The following is a 27,209-nucleotide window of genomic DNA, read 5'->3' on the forward strand; positions in this document are numbered from 1 at the left end:
ATGCTTCTACTCTGCAACCGAACATTTTGTTCCAGCACCCGTCTATGCAGTGTTCCTTCTGGAGGAGGAAGGAACACAGAGCAAACACAAACCACTACTGCTCCCTTCTGGTTCAGCAGGAGTACTGCATCTCTCAGAACTGGCGTGGTTAAGACAAGACGTTGCAAATATTGGTGTTGTGTTCTATAAACCTTGCAATACATCAAACCCTCGCTGAAAAAAAACTTGTTGTTTGGACAGCTGAGTGGAACCTATCTAATGGAATTCATAATAGGCTAAGGTGACTCGTGATGCTATTTTATGTGCATGGGGAATTCATTAAGTTGTCTTGACAGTAACATAAAACATGTTGAAGGCACGAAGAGTGTAGTAGGGTCAACCGCATTTCAATGGCACCGCTAGGAACAATATCATTATCAGTAATTATGTTGATATATGGTAGATGCAACACCTTCATCATAAATTTATGAGCACTACAGTCGACCGTTTTAGATTCCTAGTAAGAGGGAGAGAAAGTGAAGACATCTTTCCTGGACAATAGCAGAGTTAAGCTGAGTCAATAAAACAGTCATCGACTCAGGCAACTAAACACAAATTGCAGAGGAAGGATATTGATGAAACACACACAGCTCTTAAAAAATGTTAAATGAACAATTGAACATTTATTTTGATGCAAATTACACAAAGTAAAATTACAATGACATTAGTATGTGTGTTGGGCCGGCATATAAATACAGATGGGTGGACAGGGAGACGGGCAGCACAGGTAGAGATCTCATTTCTTCTTGGAGGAAAGAGCCGCCGCAGCAGCAGCAGCAGCCTCTGCTTTCAAGTGCTCCTCCCTTTGCTCTAGGAAGACCTTGTACTCGGCTGCTTCTAAACTGGAGGAGGAACAAAGGAGGGACAGAGAGTGAGACAGAGACTCCAGTGAATGTATATGTGTGTGTTTGTGTGTGTATCTGAGATATGTGATTCACCAAAGAATTGGTTGTCGAGGTTCTGCCTGACAGAAAGTGAAACTATTTTTAGCTCCTGCCAATTAAATGGAAACAAACTTACTCCTTAACAACCTTGATGCCTAACGAACGGGCTGAGCCAATGATGCTCTTGACAACCGTCTCTAAGGAGGCATTCTGCATGGTGAAACACTCATCCTGAGATTTCACTTGGGCGATCTCATACACGGCCCGCAAGGACACCATCCCTGCAGTCTCATGGCCTACACACAGACACACGCACGCACGCACACATACACACACACACACACACCAGTGTAAGAAAATGATGGACAGAAGAAACAAGATGGCTTTAGTGGGTGAAAGAACCACAAAAATGTAAAAGCAAAAAGGAAGACAAAGTGAGGGGGGAGAGAAGTACAGGAACAGAACGGGTAAATCCATAATTCTCTTTTTCTACAAGGCATCACCTTTACTGCTACCTTCCTCTGCCTTTAATTGGCTGCATCAGTTCCCCAGTCGATCATAAATATATCATCAATCAAAGAAATCCTGTTCGACCAGGGATGCAAGGAGAGGCAGCCTTAACACTCACCGGTCTTCCCTGCCCCCTTCTCGATGCCCGCCGCCTGCTTCAGGAAGTAGGAGACTGTGGGCTGGCCAATCTTAATGTCATACGTCCTGTCAGGCTGGAGTGGGGGGTCGATGGAAAACATCAGAGTGGGATTAGAGATGGATGTGGCAGCCACATGCAGTGGAGGTTCCTGCTCTCAAACCTTTAATGTGACGTTGCCAAAGTAGGCATGTCCTGTCATAAGTAACCTCTCTATGGAGCAAGACGATTCATCACCCTCTATGAAATGGTCATTAGCTGGAAAGGCCCAATGCACTTGAATTGATTTAACCATTAGCAACAATCCTTTTTTATTCAGCCTTGGTTGAAGCAAGGGATATGGGAATAGCATTTTTTTCCCCCTGTAACAAACGGACTGAGGGATAAGTGAGTACAGGACTATTTAGGAATAATGGACAAAAAGAGAGAGAGGCAGATCATGGCCACAGGCCTTCAGCACTGAGACCCTGTTGAACATAAGCAATTCATAAGAATGGTAGACCATAGAGCTAGTTATATAAATTCAACATATGATGCAACATATTCACAGAAACAGAACAGAACAATGTAGGGGTGGAACAAAGTTGTTTTCCCATGGGTTGATTATGAGGGAGGCGTGACATCCAGCATCGACCAGCAGATGGTGATGATGAGCAGAGCATGCTGACGCTTGAACAGAGTCCTCAGTGTCAAAGACATGCTAAGGACATCACAACCCCAGATCATCTCAATAAACCTCCTCAGCTATGCCAGATGTGTTCAGATCAAAGCACAGACCAGATCACACCTACATATATACTGCTAAACTGCAGTAGGAGGAACAAAAAGGGCACAATACCAAATGAGTAAGGCATTGGAATTAAAATGTATATGGACTCTAAAAGTACAAAACAGTCTCTCTCTCTAGTCTCTTTTACCATTAGTTGCACCAAATGCTCATTGACTTCTAGAGCCCTTTGGTTAAAGATAGATTAATGAATGCAAACAAAAGGGCTTAAGAGGTACAGTATGAATAATGGAGGGATCTGGGTAATAGTATGCAGCTACTAAAATCACTTCCAATCTAGGGTGGGGGTTGGCTCCAGGACCCAGTAGAGACCCACACTGGAGGCAATGACCTAGTAGAGACCTGGCTGGGGGCACGGAGGGGGAAGAGACCCATGCAGGGGATGGAAAACACACCTTGACATTGATCTTGATGGGGAGAGGAATGCCCTCCTTAATCTCCTTGGTTTTCTCATTGAAGTCCTTACAAAACTGCCCGATGGGGATCCCCTTCTGTGAGAGGAGAAACAGAAAAGAGGCAAAGACAGAAAGATAAACTGTATTAAAATGTATGAGGAGTCTGGACCTGCAAACATTGTTCTGAACGTCATTCATGGCCCGCTTTGCTGGTGGAATACCAATGACTGGCTTGTGTCAGTCAATCCATCACCAGACTTGTGAGAGGGCTGAGTGTGTGTGCACGCTTGGCTGCCTCGTGGAGTGAGAGGGTCGGCAGGTGAGGCTGTGTGTGTGTGTGTGTGTGCCAGCATTTGAGATTGTGCAAGTGTATTAGTATCCTGTGTGGTCATGCGTGCCACATTTTCACAACGAGGGCGTATGTGTGAGAGAGTGTGTGCCCGGCTATGACAGAACGCATGTGTGTGCCCTGTGGCTAGGAGACCCAGTGATGAATGAGTCTCCCATTCCAAGTCTCCTGCCAGGCCAACCAGAGAGAAAGCAAAATGGATGGGTGACATTAAGTCAACACCCGACTAGCCCCCATTCCCTTCCTCCTACCCCCACACACACGAGAAAATAATTTCTCCAAGCTGAAATCCAAAGCAATGGCTGCCAACCAAGAATATAATTACAGCTGCTGAAATTTAAACTGACCTTCACCCACCATTTTCCCAAAGGCAACATCCTGATTAAAATGTTTGATTTCAGAAAGGCGTTTGAGGGCAAAAAGGGATAATTTTTTCATTTTACTCAGCCTAATGGAGCTACGAGCTACAATAAGAACCGTGATGGAGCGTGCTGAGAGCCGGCCTCCAGATTGTAATAATGACAAAATGAGAAGGCATTTATCCTTCGACAGTCTTCAATGACACAACGTCTGTTGATTTGGGAGTAACGGAGTGTAGCGTTCTGAGATCATCTTCACTCGGCAACTTTGAAACACCTGATGAATCTTAACCAGATCAGTCCTGTGTATCTCCACCACCGCAACAACTGTTACCCGTCTTCTCTGTGACTTGTCTCAGAAAACGTCCCCAAACCTGATAGAGGTTGCAGTGTACTGTGACTTTGCGACACGACCAACATTGTTTCCAGAGCTAAAGAGTTCCATTTGAATTATAATATCTCACTAATTAAATGGAAAAGTGTTCAGTCCCCAGAGCCTTGCCTCTCCTGCCTCCTCCTCACTTATGAATAGTAATTCCATGTCAACCTCACCACTGTCTATTGCATGCCTGTCCCTCCCCTGGCCCCCCATAAAAACAACAGAGCTAAGTAAACAAGAGGGAGGTAGGCATGGGGAGGGATAGGGGGAGAAAGGGACAGAGGAAGAACATTCTAATTAGATATGGATTCATGTGAAAGCTGTGATGTTAGGGAGGGGGAGTCAAAGCAGGCCCTCCAGTGCCACCACACAAACCCTGCCTCACTTCCTTCCAACGTTCACTTCCCCCTCCCCCCCCTCCCCCCCCTCCCATCAGATAATGATCTTCCTCTATCTCTCTTCTCCTGACTCTCCAGCCACCAGACAATAAGATATAAAGAGGACCTCCTGGAAACTCCGGAAGTCTAATGCTGTCAAGGAGTGCTTAAGTCCCCACACTGAGACATTACGCAGGCAGACAGGCGAGGATCTATGCTAAAGATAGACGGTAACAATGCTTCGGAAGGGCCGAGCAGAGCCGCAGATACACCCTAATGCTATTAAAGAGGGCCCGAATAGAGCAAAGAGATGGAGGCAACTGTATTCAAAAGACTTGCAGACTGGCAGTAAAATATAGACAATGAAAGTGACATTGCAGACAGTGGAAAATGAGTGCAAACTTGGAACCCACAGACGCAGAAGACATCGGACAGAGCAATCATCTTTTAATTAAAGCATTACATGAGGGTCTGGCCATGTCTGTGGTTGAAGATGACAGGGTGAGAGAGTTCTCTCTTTGCCCTGGACTTTTAATAGACTAATTGAAGTCATTATTGGGATGGAGCCGTGTTGGTAATTGTAACGAGAGTGTTTAAAAGAGGCGGACGGGCTGGCATGCAATGAAAGCAAGGTTCACTTGGCTTCCAGACTTCCCATGACATTTATCGCAGGGAATTGGAACCCTCATATCTGTGCTCTGGCCAAAAAGCTCCTCCCTCTCCCCTTCTCATCCTTCCATCTCAACATCTAATCATCCGGGAGTCCGAGTGGCCGACTACATCCTCGCCCTCCCTCGTTCTCTCCTTTCTCCACCATGACTGATTGGAGCGGGGCTCTCCAGTGTGAAATGGCTGCAGCCCTTCACCCAGGGCTGAGGGCTCCACACTGGCCCTGGACTGGGGACTGTCTTCAAAGGCTTCCCAGATCCTGGGCATCAGGATTAACACTAATCTACGGAAATATTCCGCCCGTCAAACTCAACCGGCGGCATGGCTAAATAATCGCGGCGATCCATATTGAGATTGGTGAATGAAAAGGAGATATTGCATGTAATTAAGAGAGCAATTAGGAGTTTGCAATTACAATCTCTGACGTGTCGGCATGATTTGACCCTTCCATCGTATTCTCTCCTTACTTTCTGTCACTTCTCATGTTAATGTGATTGGCCTTTCAGCTTCACTAACTCTTTTTAACAAGATATAGTGCTGACATGGAAAAGAGGGAGGAGGGCAAGTGGAGGAATGCCTGGGAGGATAGCAGGGAGAGATGAGAGGAGAGATAGAAATGGGAGGTATGTTTGAGTGCTTACAGTGTGGACAGCAATCATGAAGAGTATTTGAAAAATGAAAATACAAGTTTGACCGGGATGAAAGAAGTATGTGTGTATTCTATAAATATGTGCACCTCAACTCTCATTTGAATAGGACATTGTATCAGGTGCATATTCATTTGATCTCTTCTAGAAGCAAATCAGCATGAAGAGATTTATTTCTCTGTGACTCTGCATGTGGTCGCTGGTGTCAGTAAGCGTGTGTATGTGTGTGCAAGAGAGGGACGTAATGATAGTGGGGTGAGAGAGGCAGAGAAAGTGGTGTAGGGAAGCGTGGCAGATGTAGATAGAGGACACACATAGGATAGAGGGCCTTGGGGCAGGATTAATTGCCCCTGGCACACAAGGACAGCAGATAGATAGCCCTGGCAGACAGCTGTGGCTGGGCTGGGCTGGGCAGGGGGGTTAGGGTAGAGGAGGGAGGTATTCCAGAGGAGGGGTGGCGAAGAGGACACAGGGTTAATTAAACTCTCCAGTGTGAAACACTCTCATTCATTACCACTATTACCTTGTTCATTTAATCCAGCCTGATGCTGCTGTTTCATCACAGTCATTGCTATCAGGACTTCATACACCTGATTAGACTGCCTTACCCTCCACCGCATGCTCTTAGCCCACCATGGACAGCATACATGGGCACTGCCAGGGAGATGCTGGGACACAGCAGTCAGCCAGTGGCACGGATGAGCAGGGCATTCTCACCCCCTCAGTCAGCTGAGTCGAAATACAAATAGATTTTGCACACATGCGGTGCTATAGATTTATATTGCCCAATTAAACACACTAAACGGTCCCAAAATATTACTCTGACCCGGGACGGCAGTCAACTAGAATAAGACAATTTGGTGAACAGCAAATCCAAGCATAATTTTGCCAAACTATTTTGGGAAACTATATTGAGGGCTAGTCTGCATAACAAGCAAAACAGGTAAATCACTATCCTAGCCAGCCAGCACAGCTTTGTTCCAAGTACAGGCCAGTGGGTCCTCATGCAATGAAGCTATGAAGAGTGCTCCTCTTATATTATATGCTACATAATTCAAATGAACCAAGATTTGCTGCTTTGCTTTTTGGCTTTTTTAACTACCAAGTTTTTTTTTTGAGGGAAAGCTTGAGGGAAAACATTTTTTTAAGGGAATTGCATCTTACCGAAACAACTTTCTCAACTCCATTAGGATCTCCCCAGCCTCTTGAAAGTGTTGTTGCCTTCGCTGCCTCACTTGATTAATCATGTGTGTAAGGAGGCAGCAAGACGAGCAGGCCTGGACTCCAGGTAGTTGTCTGAGGATAGTGGTGGTCAATGGACGACTGTGGAGATGGGGTCTAAAGATACAGTAGATATGAATACCGCAGCCTAGAGTCTAGACACTGGGGCTGTGTGGGCGCTGAGGTAGACTGCTAGCATGGAGTTAAGAGTCTCTGCCAAGTTAAGGATTTAACACAGTAACAGTGAAGGCTGCTTGTTATGGGTAATGTGGGTTATTGTGTTGTGGTGGGAAATGGAAACTGTAGCATGACAAAGCAGTGGGGTGAAACGTGTTGGAAAGCTGGGAGCTGGCCGATGCTCCGTCAATCTGTGGAGCTCCGCTTGTGTTCCCGGATGAGCGGCGCTCTAGGGCCCTTGGTCCTTAGCATTCTCTGCTAGTCTGTAACCCTCACGTCCTTCCTAACTTCCTGCCCCACTCATGTCCAAGAGGAAAGTGATGACAGTGCAGTGCTGAGGACTGTCCCCCACCCCTCCATTCTCTCCCTCCCCGTCTGTGCCTGCCTGCTGCTCCCCGTCTCCAAGCTGAAAGAGAGCCAGTGACCTTCAACCACACCCACAGGCAACCAAAATAAGAAAGAAGGAGAGAGGGGGAGAGGACAGGACTGGTGAGAGGAGAGAGAGAGGCAGCACTGAAGAGAGAAATGAAGAGAAGAAGAAAAAAAAACATCACAGTTCTCAGGGCATGGAAAATCTCTCCCTCTGAAAGTCAGTGGAGCGCATAGCTGGCTGTGACAAGAACGATGAGCCTTCTTTCCCCTTTCCTGGTCTGATTAAGGCTCTCACTATGAGATGACCCTCAACACTCCAGCTGGTGTGGGAGAGAGAGAAAATGAAAGAGACCCTGGATCTAGATAGCCTGCTGAGAAGGTGGTGATTGAGTCATTGAGATGACCAGAATACTCTCTCCTCACACCTTAAGGTGCTGTGGAAGCTTGACCTTTTCAAAATGATACTATGAGGTCCCCGAAAACTCAAGCTGGAGTAACTCAAAAACCCATCTATTCTTAATTTGTTAACGAAATTGTTGCATGGTTACAACAAATCAAGAAAATAATTAAGGAGGGATTCAAAACATCAGATAGAAAGTATAATTAAAGTTGCAACATCTGCGTTCTGAGATGTGTCCACAGGCTAAAGGCATCTCGCGCTCTATTTGTCGCCATGCTCTTTTACCCAGCAGGGCAGGAGCCAAGGCAACGAACTGTAGACTACTTCCATACATTACGGAAAATTATGCAAATTTTCATTTCACTAAGTGGCATCAAGATGGTTATCGTATAACAAATGGACATAACCGTCAACTGCTCAATATTCTAACACACTGCCTACTAAAGTTATACAGCTGATGTTAAAAGGAGGAGGCGGCAAGGGGCGACACAGTGGGTGGGAGGGGGGAGAGAGTAAGAAGAGGGGGAGAGTCGAAGGCACGTAACCTGCCTACAAATGAACACCGCAATCATAAAGTCGCGACTTTCTTCGTAATCCAACACTCGTCGTACCGTAACGTTGGTATAGAGCTTCGGTTTTTCAGACGACTCGTCTTCTTGTCAGGATATTGCGGGTTTTTCCTTAATGATTCCGCGTCAAGCATCAGTCCACTTCTGACCACTTCGACACCTCACAGCGAGAGACCGGCCAACAAGCGCCGCACGCCTCCATCGCGAGTCATTGGATATCCGGCTTCCAGACCGAGAGCGAGGTGTCAAATACAAGACGGACGTAGCAGCAGATGGCACATGCTCCGTATACGATCCTGCAGGGCTCGAGCTTCACTGACAGATCCAGTGGATATGAAAAAAAGCTACCTTGTGTAGATCTGAACTTGCTTTATTCAGTTAAACTCGAATGTGAAGTGGCGAAGGCTTGACTTCTTATAAGATTGGTAATAACCAAATTATGACTTTAAATGGAAGTAGTAGAAGGAAAATATAACTAAATTCAACAAATTTAGTTATGAATTAGTGCCAATTCTATTTTTAGAATTTAGATATATATAATTACAAACAGTGTATCTGGACTTCGATGAAAATCTGAGCGCTGGACTTAGACTTGAATACGTGGTTTTCAACCAAGCCAAGAGGAGCGGCAAGAACAAGAACGCATGCTTCGGGTAACTACAATCACTCTGAAACTGCTCAATTATGGCAGTCCATTACTGAAATGGCCATTACAGAACATGTGCATGGAAGGGTTGAATGGAGGTTTTACTCCTGCTATTGCAGTGAGCACAGTTCACATGGAAAATAAATTATAGGTTATATTAATAATAGTAATGGAAAATCTAGACTATTGAAGGATCAATATGTGGGACCCTGTGTGCGCCATGTGGCATGGATACAGTCATAGGGATCTTAAGTTATACCAATGTCCTTTGTTATATCAACAGATGTTATTTAGTCAGCCAGAAATATCCTCACCTGGATTAGATGGAGATTTACACAATCCTATTATGTAGGTTTTCATTTGACATGTTCACTCAAAATAACTACAAATAATTGTAATCACACATGGAAAATCTAATTGTTATACTTTAGATCGATAGTTTACATTTCTAGATTTGTTCTGGTCTGTAGGTGTATATTTTATTTAGTTGGTATTGAGACAAGCCTTTAGATGGTACTGTTTATAAAGATGAATTGGGATTTTGGAGCAATTCATCTTCCTTTTATCTGCATCTATGTACACCTGGCAAACCTCCAGCATTTTGAGATGAACAGATGGGACAGATTAGAGGCTGTGTATGTTAACAAATTGCTACCTGTGTGTCTGTGTGTGTAAATATACTCTGAGTGTGTGTGTGGTGTGTGATGAAATGAAGGGATTCTAGTGCTATAATGTATTACCTGGGTTAATGGTGAAAGCATTCCTGCCCCACTGCACACACACACACACACACACACACGCACACGCACACAATGTGCTACACATGACAAACATGCAAGATGACATTCTATCCACCTAGTGCTGGGGAGTAATAAACAAATATTTCACCTAAACCCCACTTTTACAGGCTATTACTCAAAGTTCCAGAGGAATAAGCTGCACTGGCATGTCAACACGATGTCATTTTCTAGTTGTGGGGAATGATGAATTTGGTCATTATTGATGAGCAGAGTGGACACACAGTGCTGTCATCCTGGCCACTCACTCAGAACCGAATAAATTATGGGAGTCGACAAGCCGTCAAAACACAAACACAGGCTGACAGAAAGACTCCAGGGCTTCTGGGTACAATTTAAGATGTGTGCTGAATTACTAAAACCGCCATGGGGAGATGAGAGAGAAAAAAAAAAAAAGAGAATGAGAAAGCCAGGGCATTGTGGCCATTCCCTCTCACCACGTGTTTGGGTTTGTTCAGATAAAGCACCAATTTTCAATTTCAATATTCTCTCAGTCAGCGGCTTGGTAGAATGCATTCAATTCCAGCACTGATAATCAAGTTGCAGGCTGCAGTGGAACAAGAAGGCCTCACAGATAATCAGATATTAGTGATGCTGGCGTCCATGTCTCTTCTCTCCAAGCCCCCAAGCAGAGTCGTCCATCTAGGTCCTCTCTCATCGGTCTCACTCATCTGTTTCAGCAGACTTATTAATGTCTTTAATTTCTCCAGATCCCCAGTGATGAATACATTTGAATTTATTCATACAGGCTGGCTGCTGGCACAGACTGTCCAGGAATATGGCATGGTTCACCCCAACTCCTCCTCTCAATATTAAATCACTTTCTGTTTGCATTTTCCTCCTTGCTCTCTTTCTCTCCCTCCCCTTCACTCCTGGTCTCCCCCCTAGTTTATTTATGAACTATTACCATCATGCAGTAACACTTTATTAGGCATGTAGACAGCCAAGGATATAAATCTCTCACTTTTCCACTCCAGCTCTCTCTCACGCGCACACGTACACACGCGCACACGTGCAGAGTGAGCTCAACATGGATGTCAGCTCCTGCCAGTCATGCGGAGGAAAGAGATGGATAACTGTGTCCTATCGCAGGCAGTTTACAAGTGCGTAAACACACGTTACTTACAGGTAGCTGTTCTCTATGGGCCGCCTTGTTGACAATCGCTCACACAATCACCCGTTCCAAGTGTTGCCATTATGGCATATCAGGCCTTGTAATGGTTTCATATTAAAATGCCATCAATTCAGTGGAGTGGTTGCCACCCCTGGCTGCTGCGGGGCTGACGGCCGCGTCCCCCCGTCTGAGCGCTGTCTCTCTCTGAGAGCCATGGTGCCCCCGGAGGCCCACCAGCTCAATACGATAAAGAGAGGCTGCTTCGATTGCACCGTAAAGTCAATGATCATTTCTCACGGCGAGATCGATAGCGAGGTTTTATACTGTCCCACGGGCTGAAATATGGCCCGACGAGCACAAAAATTAACACACTCATATTCAATGGGTGTTGGATTACTGAATTTGTATCGCCAGCGTGCGCTCAAAGGCACAACACGGAGTGGGCTATGGAAGAAGCCACCTTAAAAAAACATTCTCAAACTAAAACAAAGAGTTATCAATATTCCGCCAAAATGAGAAGATAATTTATGCAGCGTAGAGAATGCGGCAGCCACAATGAGAATCAACAAGGCACACTAAACAGGCAGAGGAACAGGCTCCGACAGGGCGCCTGGCTGCGCTTCGACACAATTAATTAATAATGAATAAGGTAGAGACACGGAAGCAAAAACCTCTTTAAAGGAAAACCAGAAGAAATTCCCTGAGTTAGCTAGGGTAGACGGTTGGACTTTCATAGCAAGCGAGGCGCATTTGAATAAAACAGCCGCAGAGGAGGGATGAAACAGTCAAACAGCTCTTCAGCATGCATGGCTAGGGCAGACAACACTCCAGACCAAAGATGTGGAAGGTTCAGTGCTTATTTTGGCAGGAAAAACATTTCCCTCCATGGCAAAAGAGCATCAACCTACGACAGACATTGTTGAGCTTTGAAAACTAACCTTTAGAGCCTGCATCATCCATGTCAAATGTGTTATGCACCAGATAAAGTGTAGAACGAAACAGTCCCTTGTTCTGTTCCTGAGTTCTGCTGTGTGTCTAACGCTAGTTGTTTATCTCTCCCTATGCCTCAGGCATGGTGCCCACGCCCCAGGTGTGCGTATCAACCCTGGTCACGGTCAGCACCATGGCAGTGGTCGACCTCTACCTACTGGAGCAGAGCATGCTGGGAGCTCGTGGTGGGGTTCCGGGACCCGGCATCTGGCAGTGCGTTGCCGTGTTGCTAGGCGACCTGTGCTTCCTTCTGGCACTGCGTTTCGTGTCGGCGGGCGTAGTGTCAGAGGCACAATCCCCTCGCCGTGGCTTCGCCAACACTCTCTGGTTCCTCTTCCTGTCCCTGCTGCAGCTCAAGCTCTTCTTCGTGTGTCAGAACTACCGGCAGGAACGCCGTCCACCTGACCCGCTGGCCAGGAAGACTCTGACCCTGCTGCTGTCTATCTGCCTGCCCTCGCTCTTCCTCATCCTGACGGGGGCCGACAACATGACGCCGCTGCGCAGGAAGCAGGAGGTGCGCGGGCGGTTGCTCTGGGTGGTGGTGGACCTGCTAGATGTGCTGGACCTGCAGGCGGGCCTGTGGGAGGCCCACGTTGGGACTGGAGGGCCTGGGGCGGGTGAGCTGGGCCTACCCCTGTGGGCTGAGGGCCTGGTGTTCTTCTACTGCTACGCCCTGCTGCTGCTGCTGCCCTGCGTGGCCCTCACAGAGCTGGGGGCAGCCACCCTGCCTGGCCAGAGGGGGCCCCGCAAGGAAGCTCTGTACCCCTGGCTCAGCCTGGTCACCATCAACGTGTTCACGCTGGGCCTGAGGGGCACGGGCATGCTGTGGTACAGGGACCCACGCGTCTCCACCGTCTTCCTGGGGAAGAACCTGCTGGCCCTGGCTATGAAACTCACCTCTGCCTGGGAGAGGCGCAAGCTGGACCGTGGGGGCGCTCGAGGGCCAGGGGCCAGGGCTGGGACAGAGGCAGGGGACACAACCCTGCCAAGCCAGAACTCAGAGCAGCAGGGAGAGGCCCAGGCCCAGGGGAAGACTTCCTCCGGGCCTCCCTCCCGCTACCACACACTGTCACGCTCCCACAGCCACGCCCACTCCACCGTCAGCTTGGATCATACAGATGCCCCACTGGGCCCCTCCTTCATCTCTCATGAACTCTAGAGACTCTTCAGTAGTAAAAGCTACTACAGACTCTTGGACACACACACACACACACATTAACACATTGTACACACAACCCTTGCTGTTTGGACAAGCCAGCGCAGTAACTCATCTCATTAAACTTGGATCACTTTGGTTAAAGGGATGATTTATCCAGCCAGGGGGGTGCTGGCAAGCCTTAGGCTTTTGGTGTCTGAGGGGGAGGAGAGAGAGAGAGAGGGAGGGAGGGCCTCGGGGTAGATGTACAGTCAAGTGCCTTCCTTTCCAAGGAGCTCCTATTCTCAGCACTGGCGTTGGTACACTATCTTGTGTGCCATTTGAGCATATGCTGTATGTACACCATTACGCTACTTCACAGCTGTTGTCGGTGTCGGCTGCACTTCCAGAACAGCCTCCAATAAACTGTAATAAAACGTTTCACACTCCTCCTGCTCTGGTGTGTACCGTGGGAGTGGTATTGGCAGGCTGTCACCTCCAACACGGATGGAACATGATCAGAGATCACTCCCGACTGGGCGGGGGCGGGGCTGTGGGGAACGGGCTCGGGGAACATCGTCCACAAAAACGTTCCAAACATCCACTGTACCAAAGCTAATGCTAAGGCCCTCCTTACATAACTTCACCAAAACCGAGTGTTTTGTATGTCAGACAGTAAGGGTGAGAGCTGGGGCTAGTGGAGGGAATCACAGCTCTGGACACATCTGAGGCGACGGGCCGTGTTAAGTCTGCACATGGATGACACGCAGAGGAAGAGCCGTCATTTTTCACAATTACACCAGCACCATCAGCTCTGATAGGCTGGCGGTAATCCCTCAGCTGGCTGTCTGCTTGTCTGCCTTTAATGTTGAAAGAGAAGAGTCGAAAGATGTGATAGGGCGTGTGTGTGTGTGTGTGTGTGTGTGTGTGTGTGGGAGAGAGCAGGAGGGAGAAGGAGGGTGTGGGAGAGACAAAAATCAAGTTTGTGTGTGTGTATGTGAGAGAAAAACCACATGCACTTTCTGGGACAGGAGAGGGTCTATTCCATCATCATTAGTGCTCTCTAATGCACTGTGTGTAAACCTCTGCCTCCCCTCAAACCATTAATACTTCTATTAATTGAAATTGCGAACCATTTGTCAAAATGCTAAAAGCTTATTTGCTTCCACTTTATAGTTGATTTACAGGGCATATTTACAGGATGTGTTGAAAGGATAAAAAAACTCACTCACTCACCCTCTCTCACACACACACACATTCATTTAAAGTGGTGTATTATCTCGGGGGAGTTTCTCTCTGGTTCAGAGGGATTCGGGAGGGAATCAGCATGCCGATGAACTGTAGCGACAGAGTCCGTCTCCCTCCCCTCCTCCTCCTCTCTCTTTCATCTCTCGCTCCCTTGCTCATTCTACATTTCAAACACACGTATTCTGGATGCTCTCCCCGTTGGGCAGTTTTTCACATTTCTAATATAATGGCTGTAACTGCACCGGCAGCAGCCTCTGCACATTACTACTGCCTTGAATTTGTCACACCTGTTAAGACCCCGATACAATGCTCAGCAATCCTCAACTCCTCTTGAATCTCAGCCCAGTCCCACAAATAGTGGGAAACCAATTCTGTCTGTCTGTCCATCCTTCCAGCCTGTCTTTTATTTCTATCTAATGTCCGTCTGTCCTTCATTCCTTCCTCTAACCATCTCTTTGTTCTTCTATTCCTCTTCATTCGCCTGTGTTAATTTCGATGTGGACTGTAATTATTGTCCTCCACCAAAGCTGGCAGCTCCCCCCTTTTGTCTACTGCTCCCTCTTTTATTTCTCTCGTTTGTTTAAATTTGCCCAGCGGCCGACAGGCAGCCTACCTCTCTGTGCTTCCACTGTCAAGGGTGGTTAGTTAGAGAAGTGGGAAAAAAAACCTAGGAGGAGTAGAGAGGGAAGATTAAAAGACAAGATTCAGCGCCTAAGGCAGAATGGCTGCCTACGGCCATTTATTTACAGTTTACTACCCACACACACACTCAGCCTACGAAGGGGCAATGTAGCAAGGACACAGGGCCAAACAAGACAACAGAGCAACAAAGTACAAGAATATGGCAAATGCACTGCCTTATCTCCCCAAAAAGGCACCTTCAGACAAATATGACTGCTTTGCTTGGCTGCAATTCATCTCACCTCATTACCGTTGATGTCAAGGCATCTTTCCCTAAGACTCTGAAAGCCCCACAAGTATGGGAGGAGAGAGACTTAACAGACGGATATCTAAATCATTCATCATAGCTGAGCTCTCAAAGGGCACATCCACCACACACTTTTGGCAGGGACTTCCAAGTATATTTCATGAGCTACCGATGAAGCGCAATATCCTGACAGTTGTCAGGATTGAAGGGGAATGAGCCAGACATGCTGGGAGGTGTGAGTTTACCTGTCCCAGAATAGGACCTAGCGGGGGTCCGGGAGCTGCCTGTCCTGCCCTCACGATGCAGCGGATCACACCCCCCATGTCCACCTTCTTCACCACCTTGGCTGCCCTGGAGACCTTCGACATGTCAGTCTGTCTGTTTGTCTATCTCCGTATCTTCTCGCTGCCTAAGAGAAATGAACACAGTGCATGGTGTTAGCATTTAGGAGGAAACTAGGAAACGAGATGGTCTGTGATAGCAACTGCAACAAATCATTTACATGCTGGACTCATTAAAAGGTAATGTAATTTGATCGATACTGACACCTCAGGACAAGTCCATGGGTTTTCATTTTGCAGAAGTTGAGCAATTAGAAGCCATTAGAAAATCTTTGACTTCGATCTCTTGCGCGAGAGTCACCTATCCTCCAGGAATTGGTAGAGAGAGGATCAGACAGAGAGGGGAGTGAGGCCAGGCTTTGGTCTTGGCAGGGTTTAGGTTTCTCTATGATGAAACCACGGGATGCACTACAAATCCCTCTGTCTACCCTGCTCCCTTCACAGTCTCTCTGCTCTGATCTGGGAAAGGCCTCTGCACAGCCCTCCCCATCAGCAGGGGTCAGAGGATAGACTGGTGTTATGGTAGGAGGGGCCAGGGGGATAAATGACACTATAATAAAAAGGAGGTGACAGATTCGTCACTCTCCACAGAGTAGCATGTCTACTTTCCCCTTCCACCTTCAAATGCATTACCAAATTACCAGTCAATTAGCAGAGTGGGCTGAACTGCTGCCCTGGCCTGGGGAGGCAACCGGCATAAATAGCAGGTCTGCAGTCCTCCGGGGAGGCAGAGCGTCGAGATCAATGTGTGTGGAGGAGAGACAAGTAGGAGTTTTGAGGTTTGGCCAGGTGATGCTGGGTGAGGCCTGCATTCAATAACCGTGAGCACTTAGGTGGAGAGAGCGAGAGCTTTACTACCGATCCTGCATGGGCGACCGAGAGGAACAGATGACATCAACAAGAGGCGATAACGATCGAAAAGATGTATGGCTGCATGCGCCTTTGAGAGTTACAAAGTAGAACTTTTCTCCTGTGAGAAAAGTTGGATTATCGTTCTGTTTAGGTAGTTATGTTGATCGTGGTGCCTTAACATCCTGTTTAAGCGGGCGTTATCCAAGCTTCCCTTAGTGTCAAATCTGTAGAACTAAATTTAGTTTGAAGGCTAAACCCCGATATGTTTTGAATGTCACTCACGTTCAAACTACAAACTACATTTCAGCAATCAATTTCATGCTGCTCACCTAACGTGCTACTCAGCTGTTAAAAAATCTTGTTGGAGCTTCGATCGATTTAAAAGTCAGTCAGAAAAGAAGAGGAGTGTGGACTGTTTTGATAAGCAAGGCTAATATTTCAGATTTTATGTGGAAATAACAACTGCATCACATAAAACTAGCTGACCTGAATACACTTTGTCCAATTAGTAAGTCAGATATAAATGTGATGTTCTTTACACCAACAAGACAATGTCATGGATTTGTAATTGAAATGCAAGATTTACACAGAATTATGGTAAAACACAAAAAGAGATGGCAGCACACGTTGGGATTGAACTTCAATTTGGGACTCAGGGAATACAAATTGAAAGTGCTGCCAAAATGACAGCGTCATGCTTTAATGCACTACAACTCCAATCTCTGTGAGCAGTAAAAATGAAAATAGTCATTTCCTCTCAACATGAAATCACTCATCACAAGGCCAGGCACTGAGAGCTTGGGAGGAATTGACCTACATAACACCCAAGTAACAACTCAACTGACAGCACATTTCAAAGAGCATTGACAATAGACTGTGTAAATAGATACAGTACTTTAAATTCCTGCATGACACAACCCCAAGATTGCAGCCTGGTATACTCTTAGCCTTGTTATTGGTAGCAATCCCAAAGGAAGGGCAATGTCCTTTGTGAGTAAAAGTCTTTGCAAGATAGAAACTTTAATAAATAAAAAAAGGAGAGCCCCCATAAATAACATTAAGTCAAGCTAAGATAAGAGATCATTTAGCCTAGCTTAGGGCTTATCTACCCAAACACTATTGGTTGAATTGAATGAAACAAACATGGGCTTAGATCGCATACAGGGCAAAAAGCCAAAGCACAAAATGACTGATGAAAGCTGACAATACTTCAAAGAGAAAAACAGAAACATACACATACAATAATACAAAAATTAGCAACAGGAACCAAAAGAAACCCACAAACTGGTATGCTGCCCTTTCTTCAACTCTGCAGTGTGTGGGTGTTTTTTCCACCCTCAACAAATAAGCACATTTGATACAAGGGCATCAAATGACCCTCCAGCTACTTAAAAAAAGCCTCAAAACTATTTTTTAAAGTGCCAGGAAAAATGTCCACAAACACACTGGCACACCTAAAGCATGATAGTATGCCAATGCTTCTAAAACAAACAGACAATATTGTGGAATGATCATCAATAGAATGACACTAAAGCTCTACAACAGTCTGAGCCTGCTCTGGCAGACTGCCAGCACACTGTCTGTGTCTGGAGGTCCATCTAGTGGCAGCCCCTATGAACTGGAGATGACAACAAGGTAGGAAAGGGAAAGGCTGTACCAAGTCATCAGTGTTACTGAGACGGACCTGTTGGGATTGTTCTCCGAATTGTCACGGACTTATAAGGAAGAAGGAAGAGAGAAGAGAAAAACAGGAGAGAATGTGAGAGTGGCCGAGGAGGGTTGAGAGAAATGAAAAACAAAGAGCAAGCAAATCCATGTTTTTGTTAAAAATCACAGCAAGAAACTGTCTTTTTAGACTTCACAACTTAACATGTCGATGACCCACGTGTTCTCCCTCTATCAGCTTTACTGCCTTGTTCCAAATAAGATGGTTTCCTGTTACATTTTAATCTCTGAAATTGACTGATACTTGGAAATAGACACATATACAAACCACTTTGGCCAAGGACAGAAAAAAAACCTAAAAAACATCAATAATGTGAAGCTGTCCCGATGTAGGATACAACACCTAAAATATGTACTCTGTATTCTCTTTATTTGTATTCAGCAGTTTAACCCATCCAGACCATTATTGATTGCAGAATGTAATGACGTTTTAGTCTCAGGGCCAATGAAAGTGAATTTGGCTGAGTCCTAAAAATCCACAAAATGGAACATGTAAGTTTATAAAAAATACCGATTTTTTCTCAGTAAAGTTATTTGACTAAGCCCAGTCCAGTAATGAGTTACAAAATATGTAAAACGTTAAATACAAGTTATCTAAGTTTATATCAAGTTAAGCATGGAATAAAAATCTATAACAGACAAATGCTACAGAATGGAACCTTGAAGACCATTTATATAAAATGACCTATTACCTCCACAAAAAATAGTATTATTTACACTAGTCTGTTAATACACTGTATTGTAACAAGTTACTGCTTTAGTTCAAGTTACTGTTTTCCTTTCATAGCTCGACAACATCCCACCATGTTTCAGCACACATTTTAACGGAATAATAATAACAAATGGTCATCTGATCATATTAATGGATAGACTTTTTCAGTCCCAATCATTTTCTCGGGGTCGACAGTGCTACCTTATTGGGCAAGGTAAATTGCTAACTACTGTAGTACGTTGCCTACTGAAGGCAAGTATCAGCAGGTAGGTAGACAACTTGGCTAGTTTAGCAATTCCAGCAAGTAGGCTGTAGTAACCCTGCTCTCTCAAAATGTTAAGACTTACATGTATGTATTGGGCACGGAATAGTGGAAAAAGTGTGACAGAAAACATGAGACATTTAATTTGGCAATTTAGCTAGCCTTAAAGAGCATTGCAGACTGAGCCACATTGTTGACACTTCCTGCAAGGTAAAAAAGAAAAGAAAAACGACGTATAAATAAATGAAAATATAACCGAAAGCAGTCACGTGTGCATTTCAAATCAAACTACAAAATATTTGGTTCATCATACCTTTCTAAGTGGCTCAGCTTTAATTCACCAGAAGCACCTTCACGTCGTAACCACGGTTCAGGGTGCAGACATCTTGAAAACAACAGAAGAGCGAGTATCAACCACCAATGCTGCCACCTACTGGAGCGGAGGGATTAGTCCAGTTAAGGTCTAAAATCAGGGTCTTCAGTTTTCAGGAAAGTCACCGATTACGTCTTGCTATTCTTTTTCCTGCATACTTTAAGTCTTAGTCAAAAGTATAGTTTCCGTTCATTCAACCTGGGACCTTAAATATTCGATATGTTATCCTCTCAGCGAGCTTTTAAATTCTACATAATATTAGTAGGAATAAATTAAATTGAGATGTTTTGTTTGTCTTGGTTGTATGAGAATGATTATTTTTACTTTATGTTACATGCGTATACGCTGCAACCAAATTGTCCTGAGCAAATTCCTAAACGTGACCTGAACTCATGCACTTTGATCTCATTAATGTAACCGGTGGAACCTGAAAAACCACAACTACTGTGATTCATTTTGAGAATGTGTATTGAGAATCCATCAAAAGAATAACAATGAATAAAGACATTTAATGAAACTAATATAAAAGCTTTATTAATAATTTCATAGGAATATACAAGGAATTTGTGAAATCATTCATATAACAAACCTTCACCAGTTCCTTGGATATAAAGAGGCATGGAGTTCTAATCCAGATCTCTTTAAGACTACAAACAAGTCCAGAAAAAGAGATACTTCCCCCCCTTACATGAAAAGTGCTCATAACCATGATCATTTTAATTACAGTGCTTTAACGTTGTCCATAAGAGATTTGAAACTCAAACCATACATGGAAAAAGTCCTGTCACTTCCTAACAGTAACACAATAGAGATGAAAGTTTCAACAGAGTCTGGCTGGTATGCCACTTTTTAACCACAAGATTGTGTCCCAGAACATATTTAGGTACCTAAGGTGATTTTTTTTTTTATGCAATAAGATTCAATACTAACATACTCCCAATAATTTCTCCCCTACAAATGCAATACAATTCAGATTTTATAAAATGACAGTTTATCTAAAACCATGATTACCCTGAGAAAACATAGCCTTGCTAACATTTAATGTAATCAATGCAGGTGGTTGACATTCACTTTCTACAATGCCATGGCACTAATATTTAAGGAATCTTCACCAGGAAGAAGCTCTCCCAACAGGAATGAAAGAAGCATCTGTACAAATAAAAGAGAACATTTATTTTGTCAGCAGCCTTTTGAGTTGAATGTAAGGTAAACACTTTCTGATGTCAGACATACTCACATAAACCAGCTTCTTGTTTTCTTCACAATCCTGAAAGAGTTTAAAGACAGTCTCCATGTCTGACTTCTTCAGGATTAAATAGTTTGAATCTAGAATGAGGGCATGATGTCTGTCAGTTCACCAACACTGATTCTTGTCATGGACTGAAAGGTACAGAACACTAATGAACATTCTGTAAGAGAAAGGATCCATCACATACATCTGGCACTGATGAGAAGGTGAGCTCTGTCTCTGGTCTCCTTCTTGTCCTCAGAGCTGCGAGGGGGCCTGGAGGGTTTCGGGGGCGCTAGAGAGGTCTGGGACCACTTCTCACACAGGCTGTCAATGTAGGAGGCCATGTGGGCTTCTGTAGGGTTCATCTTCTTCAGGAAGCTGTTCACTTTCCTGTAGACGATTGATAGGTTATCTTGGTTGTTTGACTATAACAATTAACCAATGTGAAAGAGTAAGTCGAAACATCTCTTACCTTTTTAATATTGGCATTACCGGTTTCAGAATTGCATCAAATATGTTTATGATGATGGAATTACCTATGAAGTAGATAAAACTTGATTATGCGATTTTAAATCTCCTCAACCATAACTTACAATTTAAAATAACCAAATGGGGGCACCAGAACTAACCAGATATCTCTTTCAATAAATCAGATATAGCTTTTGTGGCTTCTAGTTGCTCCCAGCTAGTTTGGTCCTTTTTTAAAGACGGTGAAGCGTCTCCCTTGGCAAGAGTCCCTTGGACTCTTCCTTTAATCCTGGCGATCCCCCCACAAATACTGGGTGACATTTTTTCTTTCGTTTTATTCGACTTTGCACAAAAACTACGCCACAAAGTATGGTCAGGAATGTCCCACAGTGAGCCTCCATTAATACTGGAATTTGTCTTATAGTCAGGATCAATCTTGTATTCCCGATGAGCTGCTTCATTGAATACCAAAGACTCCTCCGACCTGGATAGACTTTTACAAAAATATTTCTTGCCTACCAAGTTTTCAGGATTGTCCATTTTGTCTTGTGAGGAGGTTGCAATATTAGTCATCGAGCATGATTTCACTGGAGGTTTACTCTCCTCTTCCCTCTTGCCCTCAGAAGATTCTGAAGGAACGATACATTCAGAGATGATGATAGTTGGGAGAGATGCATCAGTCTCCTCACTACAGACATCCTTCTCAGCTTCAGGAGAAGAGTGTTGAGTTTCTGACTCTGGAGGGAGATCATCCTGCCTGGCTTCCACTCTGGGATTGTTTTGCTGTGTAAGCAGAAGAAAGAGCACCTGTTATTGTCAGTTTACTCAGATCTTTAGATCTTCAGCTCCACCCACACTGTCTGCAGGTGAGTTCCTTAAGTAAGACAAACAGGTTCTTTATCCTGAAATCTTGTATCCACTTTCCTATAAGTAAAACACAGCTGTCACCTTAGCTTTCTTTGGTGACCAGGGAGTGGGATGCCTACCTCATCTTCCTCTTTTCCTGGAGTCAGGAAGTAGGCCAGGCCACTGAGGAGACCCCAAACCCCCCCATTATGCTCTTCTTCATTGAGCAGTTTGTCCAGCGGGCAGAGGAATTGGAACACTGGCTGACTGTGGCCAATCACATCATCAGAGATCATCCCCTAAAGACGACAAAGTTGTAGAGAAATGGTATGTCTTCATTTTGTAAGATTCTAGTCTACAGTGTGTGTGCGTGTTAGTGATAATCGGTTAAAGTTTTGGTAAGGAAATATGCTAGTGCACCTGCAAGAACAGTTCCAGAGAAGTCCTGGCTTTCTCGACTATCTCTTCACCACCCGTCTTCTCAGGGCCCTCCTCCCCCAGGATAGCCAGACAGGGTACATTAGCAGGGTCCTGTGGAATAAGTGAAAAAGTTTGATAAATACTACTTGACACAGGCAATTTATAAAATAAACTGAAATGTCAGAATAATGGCAGTCTAGGGTAATATAATACTCTGTTCTTTTATGAATAGTAAAATTCAAACTTCCAATTACCTTTCTTAGGCACTGTTTCATTCTGAGAAATAACTGACACAAGACTATTATGTTAAAATGTCAGGGAGCCATGAGTGAGACAAAGCAGTTTCTCTACAACTGTTCCTGACCTGCCATCTATTGAGGAAGTAGATGACATCTGTACGGGTCTTTATGACATCCCACTGAAGGTTCTCTGGATTGTCTCTCTCCTCCAAGTGAATGGTAAAGCACAGCTCCTCGTCATCCCTCCTCACCTACAGTGCACACAAAATAGTCACATTTCACGTTCAATTTGGACTCCAACAGGAACAAAAATCAAGGTCCCAATTTTACCCAGTCTTCTTTAAAAAACAAGTTCAGCTAAAGTTATGTTCCACACATACCACAGCACAAGAAAGGAATTTGGGACTCACGAGAGGAACACTGACCGCCCAGTGCCCGACCCGCCACATCTCATACGACAACTTGAACTCCATCATGTCCTCCTGGACGATGACCAAGTAGTTTTCTAGATCACTATCCTCCTAAAAAGAAAAAATAAGGAAACTCAGATGGCTGAGCGGTGAGGGAATCGGGCTTCCAATCAGAAGGTTGCCGGTTAGATTCCCATGCCAATTGATGTGTCGTTGGGCAGGCACTTCACCCTACTTGCCTCAGGGGAATGTCTCTGTACTTACTGTAGGTTGCTCTGTATAAGAGCATCTGCTAAATGACTAAAATGAAATGAAAATGTAATGATCTTAATGCTCACTTCCTGATGTGAAAACATGGTGGAAAAGCTTCTATTTGAGTAAATTAGCTGGTAGACAACACCCATGCTTCAGTCCCACTTGACTCAAGAGGGCCCTTCTTACACTGTCAAAGTTCTGTTGGCTGTGAATGGACCCTTCTCTGCTACTCGCTTCGTCTTCATTGGTCAGACCACTTTGGGCGGCTATGGCCCTAATCATCATAGCCCTCTCCAATTCTTTAATCTTCGCCTTCTTGTCTTTCTTAGTCTTCATCTTGTCAAGAAATTTAGACCAGCCTTCCTTTAACTTGTTGGCTGGAAATAACAAGCATCATGGTTATCAAAAATGTATTTTGATGGTGTGGAGGAAGGATTATGGCAAGCAATGTATATTTATAAGTGTTACAAACAAACACCTTTCTTTTTGGACTTGCTGTTAATAGCCTGAGAGTCCTCGGTCCCATCCTTTACACTGAAGCAGAGAGAAACACAAAACCAGATTATCCTCTCACGGTTGCTTCTACATAGGACGATAACACCATAGAGTACAGAACAGAGTTTTTATTTGAGGGGAGGACTGCTGCTGAGCTTTGAGAACACCCACTCAGACTCACCCGGTGCTGCCCTTGAGAACACCCACTCAGACTCACCCGGTGCTGTCCTCGAGAACACCCACTCAGACTCACCCGGTGCTGTCCTCGAGAACACCCACTCAGACTCACCCGGTGCTGTCCTCGAAAACACCCACTCAGACTCACCCGGTGCTGTCCTCAAGAACACCCACTCAGACTCACCCGGTGCTGTCCTCGAGAACACCCACTCAGACTCACCCGGTGCTGTCCTCGAGAACACCCACTCAGACTCACCCGGTGCTGTCCTCGAGAACACCCACTCAGACTCACCCGGTGCTGTCCTCGAGAACACCCACTCAGACTCACCCGGTGCTGTCCTCGAGAACACCCACTCAGACTCACCCGGTGCTGTCCTCGAGAACACCCACTCAGACTCACCCGGTGCTGTCCTCGAGAACACCCACTCAGACTCACCCGGTGCTGTCCTCGAGAACACCCACTCAGACTCACCCGGTGCTGTCCTCGAGAACACCCACTCAGACTCACCCGGTACTGTCCTCGAGAACACCCACTCAGACTCACCCGGTGCTGTCCTCGAGAACACCCACTCAGACTCACCCGGTGCTGTCCTCGCTCTCCTGACAGGCTGGAGAGGCCCGGTCAGAGTCCGACTCACACAGATCTTCCTCTGAGTTCTTGGGAGACACGTTGTCCAACTGACTCACAACCAGCTGGTTGAGGTTGTCAGGATCAGAGAGCCAGATCACCAGTGATTCCAACACTGCACACCAACACAGAAACATATGCAATCCGATTCCGTAATAACAATGTCCATAAATGTGGACAAAACGCAAATATAAAGCACAAGGGAATACTGGAAAGAGAACATGAGATGCAAATGCAGTTTTCTGTGTTCTGGGTAAAATGTCTAGAAACCTGCAGTGGGAAACAACAACACAGCATGCAGTTTCATTGGCTGCAACTAACAGTGTCTGCACATTTATCGTGCAACACGAAGCAATAACCTGTTGCGCCGAAACTGCACAATGTCTTGTGACCACTGCATTATTTATGTTTATATAGTTAAAACAGGGCACTAACCGTCAGGAAAATGTCTTACCCTTAAAGGTCGTTGTTTCATTTAAAACACAGCGGTTTATATCTAGTCCCCATAAAGATTCAGGAAACAGATTTTGCACCAGCGTTTCAGCAAACCCTCTGAGAACTGCTACTTCTTCTGCTCTGGAGCTAAACAATGGCTCTCTGAAATACAGAATGTACAGTTTGAACAAACATGACTCTCAGCTTGAAATGTCATCTAAAAAATATGGCTACACCTTAGGGAACAGATAGATTTATGAATGCTAATATTCCATGGTATGTCAGCCCCTCACCTGACAGACTGTTTGGAATTACGCAAATGCTGGGTCAGAATGCGAACGCAACCCACACTTGCAGCACAGACGTCAAAGTCTTTGGCTTTGTCAATGATCTGGTCGAAGACACAGTCAAACTCCCTCCACAGCACCTGGTGGAGTGGCTGACTGTCGCAAGGCTCTGGGAATGTGTACCAGGGGAGGATCAGCTGGACATACGCACACTCAAACACTGAGGAACACAATCAAAAACACAGACATGCAGTTAACAGACCAAATGGAACAATAAAGGTATTTGCATTCTATTCTTAAGTGTATTAGTGTATTTTCCACCCTTATCTTTGTTCCCCATATCCCTTTAAGGTCATGTAATTTAAGTTCCACGAATCCTCAGACTGACTTGTATGGTTTGCATTCCACTGACACACCTTGCAGAAGAGACTTCTTTACATGGGGATACAGTGACTGCAGTGACTTCTCTGTTTTTTGGGTGTTATCAGTCACATCAGTGTCACACAAACGTTCTTCCGCTTGCTGCAAGACAATTCAAAATATGTAAAGCAATACAGTATGCATGTACATGTAAGTCACTAGTCTAGTCTCTGTGTTTACTAAACACTCGCCATTTGTTTGGGGCAACAACATTTGCATCGTGTCTCGTACGTTGTTTATTATTATTTCTCACGTTTTGTTCTTGTGTAGCCTACACAAACCTTTTCCATAGACTGACAAAACAAGGGAAAGTAATCTTTGTAAGCTAGGTCCTTTGTAAGCTGAATAACTTAAATGGGTTTTAGTAGAATATGTATCTGATGAATGTATGCATAATTACATTAAGACCACAAGTTTGAAAAATGTGCCGACATTGTGCAGCAATATGACACCCTGCTGCAACATTGTAACACACCACACACATTCACAGCCTAAATTGAGCGTATAAATTAACTGTTTAATCACCAGTAAATCGTTCTTCTCTGTCACCTCGTCTGTTTGAGTACTGCTTTCTCGACCAACGGTCTTGAGGTTAGATGAAGTTGATGGAAAACATAAAAAACATAAAGCGAACTGAGTCAACGTTCGTCCGTAGTCTGAAAAATACCATAGAAACCCGAGAATGATAGCGATCGAGAAACGCCACCGGTACATCTTTTTCTGTTTCCAACAAACAAATCTCATGGCATGAGCTCAAGAAACTTCAAAGATACTTTTTAGTCTCAACAAACTTGCATTACTTTAGCTCCCCATTTTACACGCCCAGTTCGATGTATGTAGGTTCTTTTTTCTTCCCTCAGGGAAGAAAAAATGTGCTCTGGAAGACCCGTGATTGGCTACACTGTGAATGTGCATGTCTTCGTATCTGCAACTGATTTTATTGCTATGCCATCTACAGGTCAGTTGTATATGAGAACTATTGAGAGGCAGCTAAATCTTTTTTTGGAACTATTGGGAGATTTCCATACTTCAGCCTGTTACAGGTTGCAGCTGACCAGGCAAAAAGATCACGTAAAAACTGTAGAAAGAAACAACCTGTTACTTTAATACATTTTCCATATAGTATAGACTATCAACTGGACAGAAATATAGGAAAAAGCATTTTGAATATCTCACACTATATTAGATGGCAAAGCTACAAAATGTAAGCTTATGTGAATGAGGAAATACTGTGAAGCAGGTTTATGACAATTCACCACATGATGGCACTATCTGCAGATATGTTCACAGAAGGTTCTCTTCAGTGTCTTTTTCAGTGTATGCATTTCCTCAAATGCTGGTACTGCAGTGACGTGCCTGAGACACACATATGATGATAATGTCATGAAAATGAATACATTGTACAGCCCATTCCTTTTTTATGAATTAGATAATATGTTGTCTTTGTTCTTTCAAAGATCACTGTGAGAAGTAGATGATTTCCTCTACCGTAGAAGGAATGGTCA

The 27,209-nt window shown here is 44.7% G+C and overlaps 3 protein-coding genes across 4 annotated transcripts; 1 reads left to right on the forward strand and 2 right to left on the reverse strand.

Moving 5' to 3' along the window:
• Positions 1-642: 642 nt before the first annotated feature.
• On the reverse strand, positions 643-19,430 carry mrpl11 (mitochondrial ribosomal protein L11). Of its 2 annotated transcripts, XM_047021168.1 has the most exons (7): positions 19,334-19,430; positions 19,106-19,223; positions 15,374-15,537; positions 2,752-2,847; positions 1,552-1,645; positions 1,060-1,219; positions 643-881 (listed from the first exon to the last, which is right to left on the reverse strand). In XM_047021168.1, exons 3-7 carry the CDS (start codon positions 15,494-15,496, stop codon positions 776-778), a joined length of 579 nt encoding a protein of 192 aa, XP_046877124.1. In that variant the 5' UTR covers positions 15,497-15,537; positions 19,106-19,223; positions 19,334-19,430; the 3' UTR covers positions 643-775. The 2 variants fall into 2 exon arrangements, with proteins under 2 accessions (XP_046877124.1, XP_046877116.1); XM_047021160.1 differs by lacking the exon at positions 19,106-19,223.
• tmem265 (transmembrane protein 265) lies at positions 7,262-13,973 on the forward strand. The gene is made up of 2 exons (XM_047021148.1): positions 7,262-8,923; positions 11,898-13,973. The coding sequence occupies exon 2, from the start codon at positions 11,900-11,902 to the stop codon at positions 12,974-12,976; it is 1,077 nt and encodes a 358-aa protein (XP_046877104.1). The 5' UTR covers positions 7,262-8,923; positions 11,898-11,899; the 3' UTR covers positions 12,977-13,973.
• A 475-nt stretch (positions 19,431-19,905) lies between the features above and the next one.
• si:rp71-46j2.7 lies at positions 19,906-26,589 on the reverse strand. Its single transcript, XM_047022481.1, has 17 exons — positions 26,505-26,589; positions 26,230-26,289; positions 25,701-25,806; positions 25,291-25,504; positions 25,017-25,159; positions 24,515-24,677; positions 23,741-23,796; positions 23,449-23,639; positions 23,008-23,118; positions 22,723-22,848; positions 22,359-22,469; positions 22,079-22,237; positions 21,254-21,875; positions 21,097-21,160; positions 20,830-21,014; positions 20,631-20,719; positions 19,906-20,542 (listed from the first exon to the last, which is right to left on the reverse strand). Exons 8-17 carry the CDS (start codon positions 23,596-23,598, stop codon positions 20,468-20,470), a joined length of 1,692 nt encoding a protein of 563 aa, XP_046878437.1. The 5' UTR covers positions 23,599-23,639; positions 23,741-23,796; positions 24,515-24,677; positions 25,017-25,159; positions 25,291-25,504; positions 25,701-25,806; positions 26,230-26,289; positions 26,505-26,589; the 3' UTR covers positions 19,906-20,467.
• Between the last annotated feature and the right edge of the window lie 620 nt (positions 26,590-27,209).

The sequence above is a fragment of the Hypomesus transpacificus genome, chromosome 1, assembly GCF_021917145.1.
Source record: "Hypomesus transpacificus isolate Combined female chromosome 1, fHypTra1, whole genome shotgun sequence".
Lineage (NCBI taxonomy): Eukaryota > Metazoa > Chordata > Actinopteri > Osmeriformes > Osmeridae > Hypomesus > Hypomesus transpacificus.

What these genes read in the sequence shown, in the direction of transcription:
- tmem265 (XM_047021148.1), top strand. Translation starts at nt 11,900, where the DNA reads ATGGTGCCCACGCCCCAGGTGTGCGTATCAACCCTGGTCACGGTCAGC.
- mrpl11 (XM_047021160.1), bottom strand. Translation starts at nt 15,496, where the DNA reads ATGTCGAAGGTCTCCAGGGCAGCCAAGGTGGTGAAGAAGGTGGACATG. An exon ending in TAGGTCCTATTCTGGGACAG is followed by an intron (nt 2,848 to 15,373) that starts GTAAACTCACAC and finishes CTCCTCTCACAG; the next exon opens with AAGGGGATCCCCATCGGGCA. An exon ending in GAAGGGGGCAGGGAAGACCG is followed by an intron (nt 1,220 to 1,551) that starts GTGAGTGTTAAG and finishes GTCTGTGTGTAG; the next exon opens with GCCATGAGACTGCAGGGATG.
- si:rp71-46j2.7 (XM_047022481.1), bottom strand. Translation starts at nt 23,598, where the DNA reads ATGAAGACTAAGAAAGACAAGAAGGCGAAGATTAAAGAATTGGAGAGG. An exon ending in CTCTGGAACTGTTCTTGCAG is followed by an intron (nt 22,238 to 22,358) that starts GTGCACTAGCAT and finishes TGTCGTCTTTAG; the next exon opens with GGGATGATCTCTGATGATGT. An exon ending in TTTATTGAAAGAGATATCTG is followed by an intron (nt 21,161 to 21,253) that starts GTTAGTTCTGGT and finishes TCTACTTCATAG; the next exon opens with GTAATTCCATCATCATAAAC.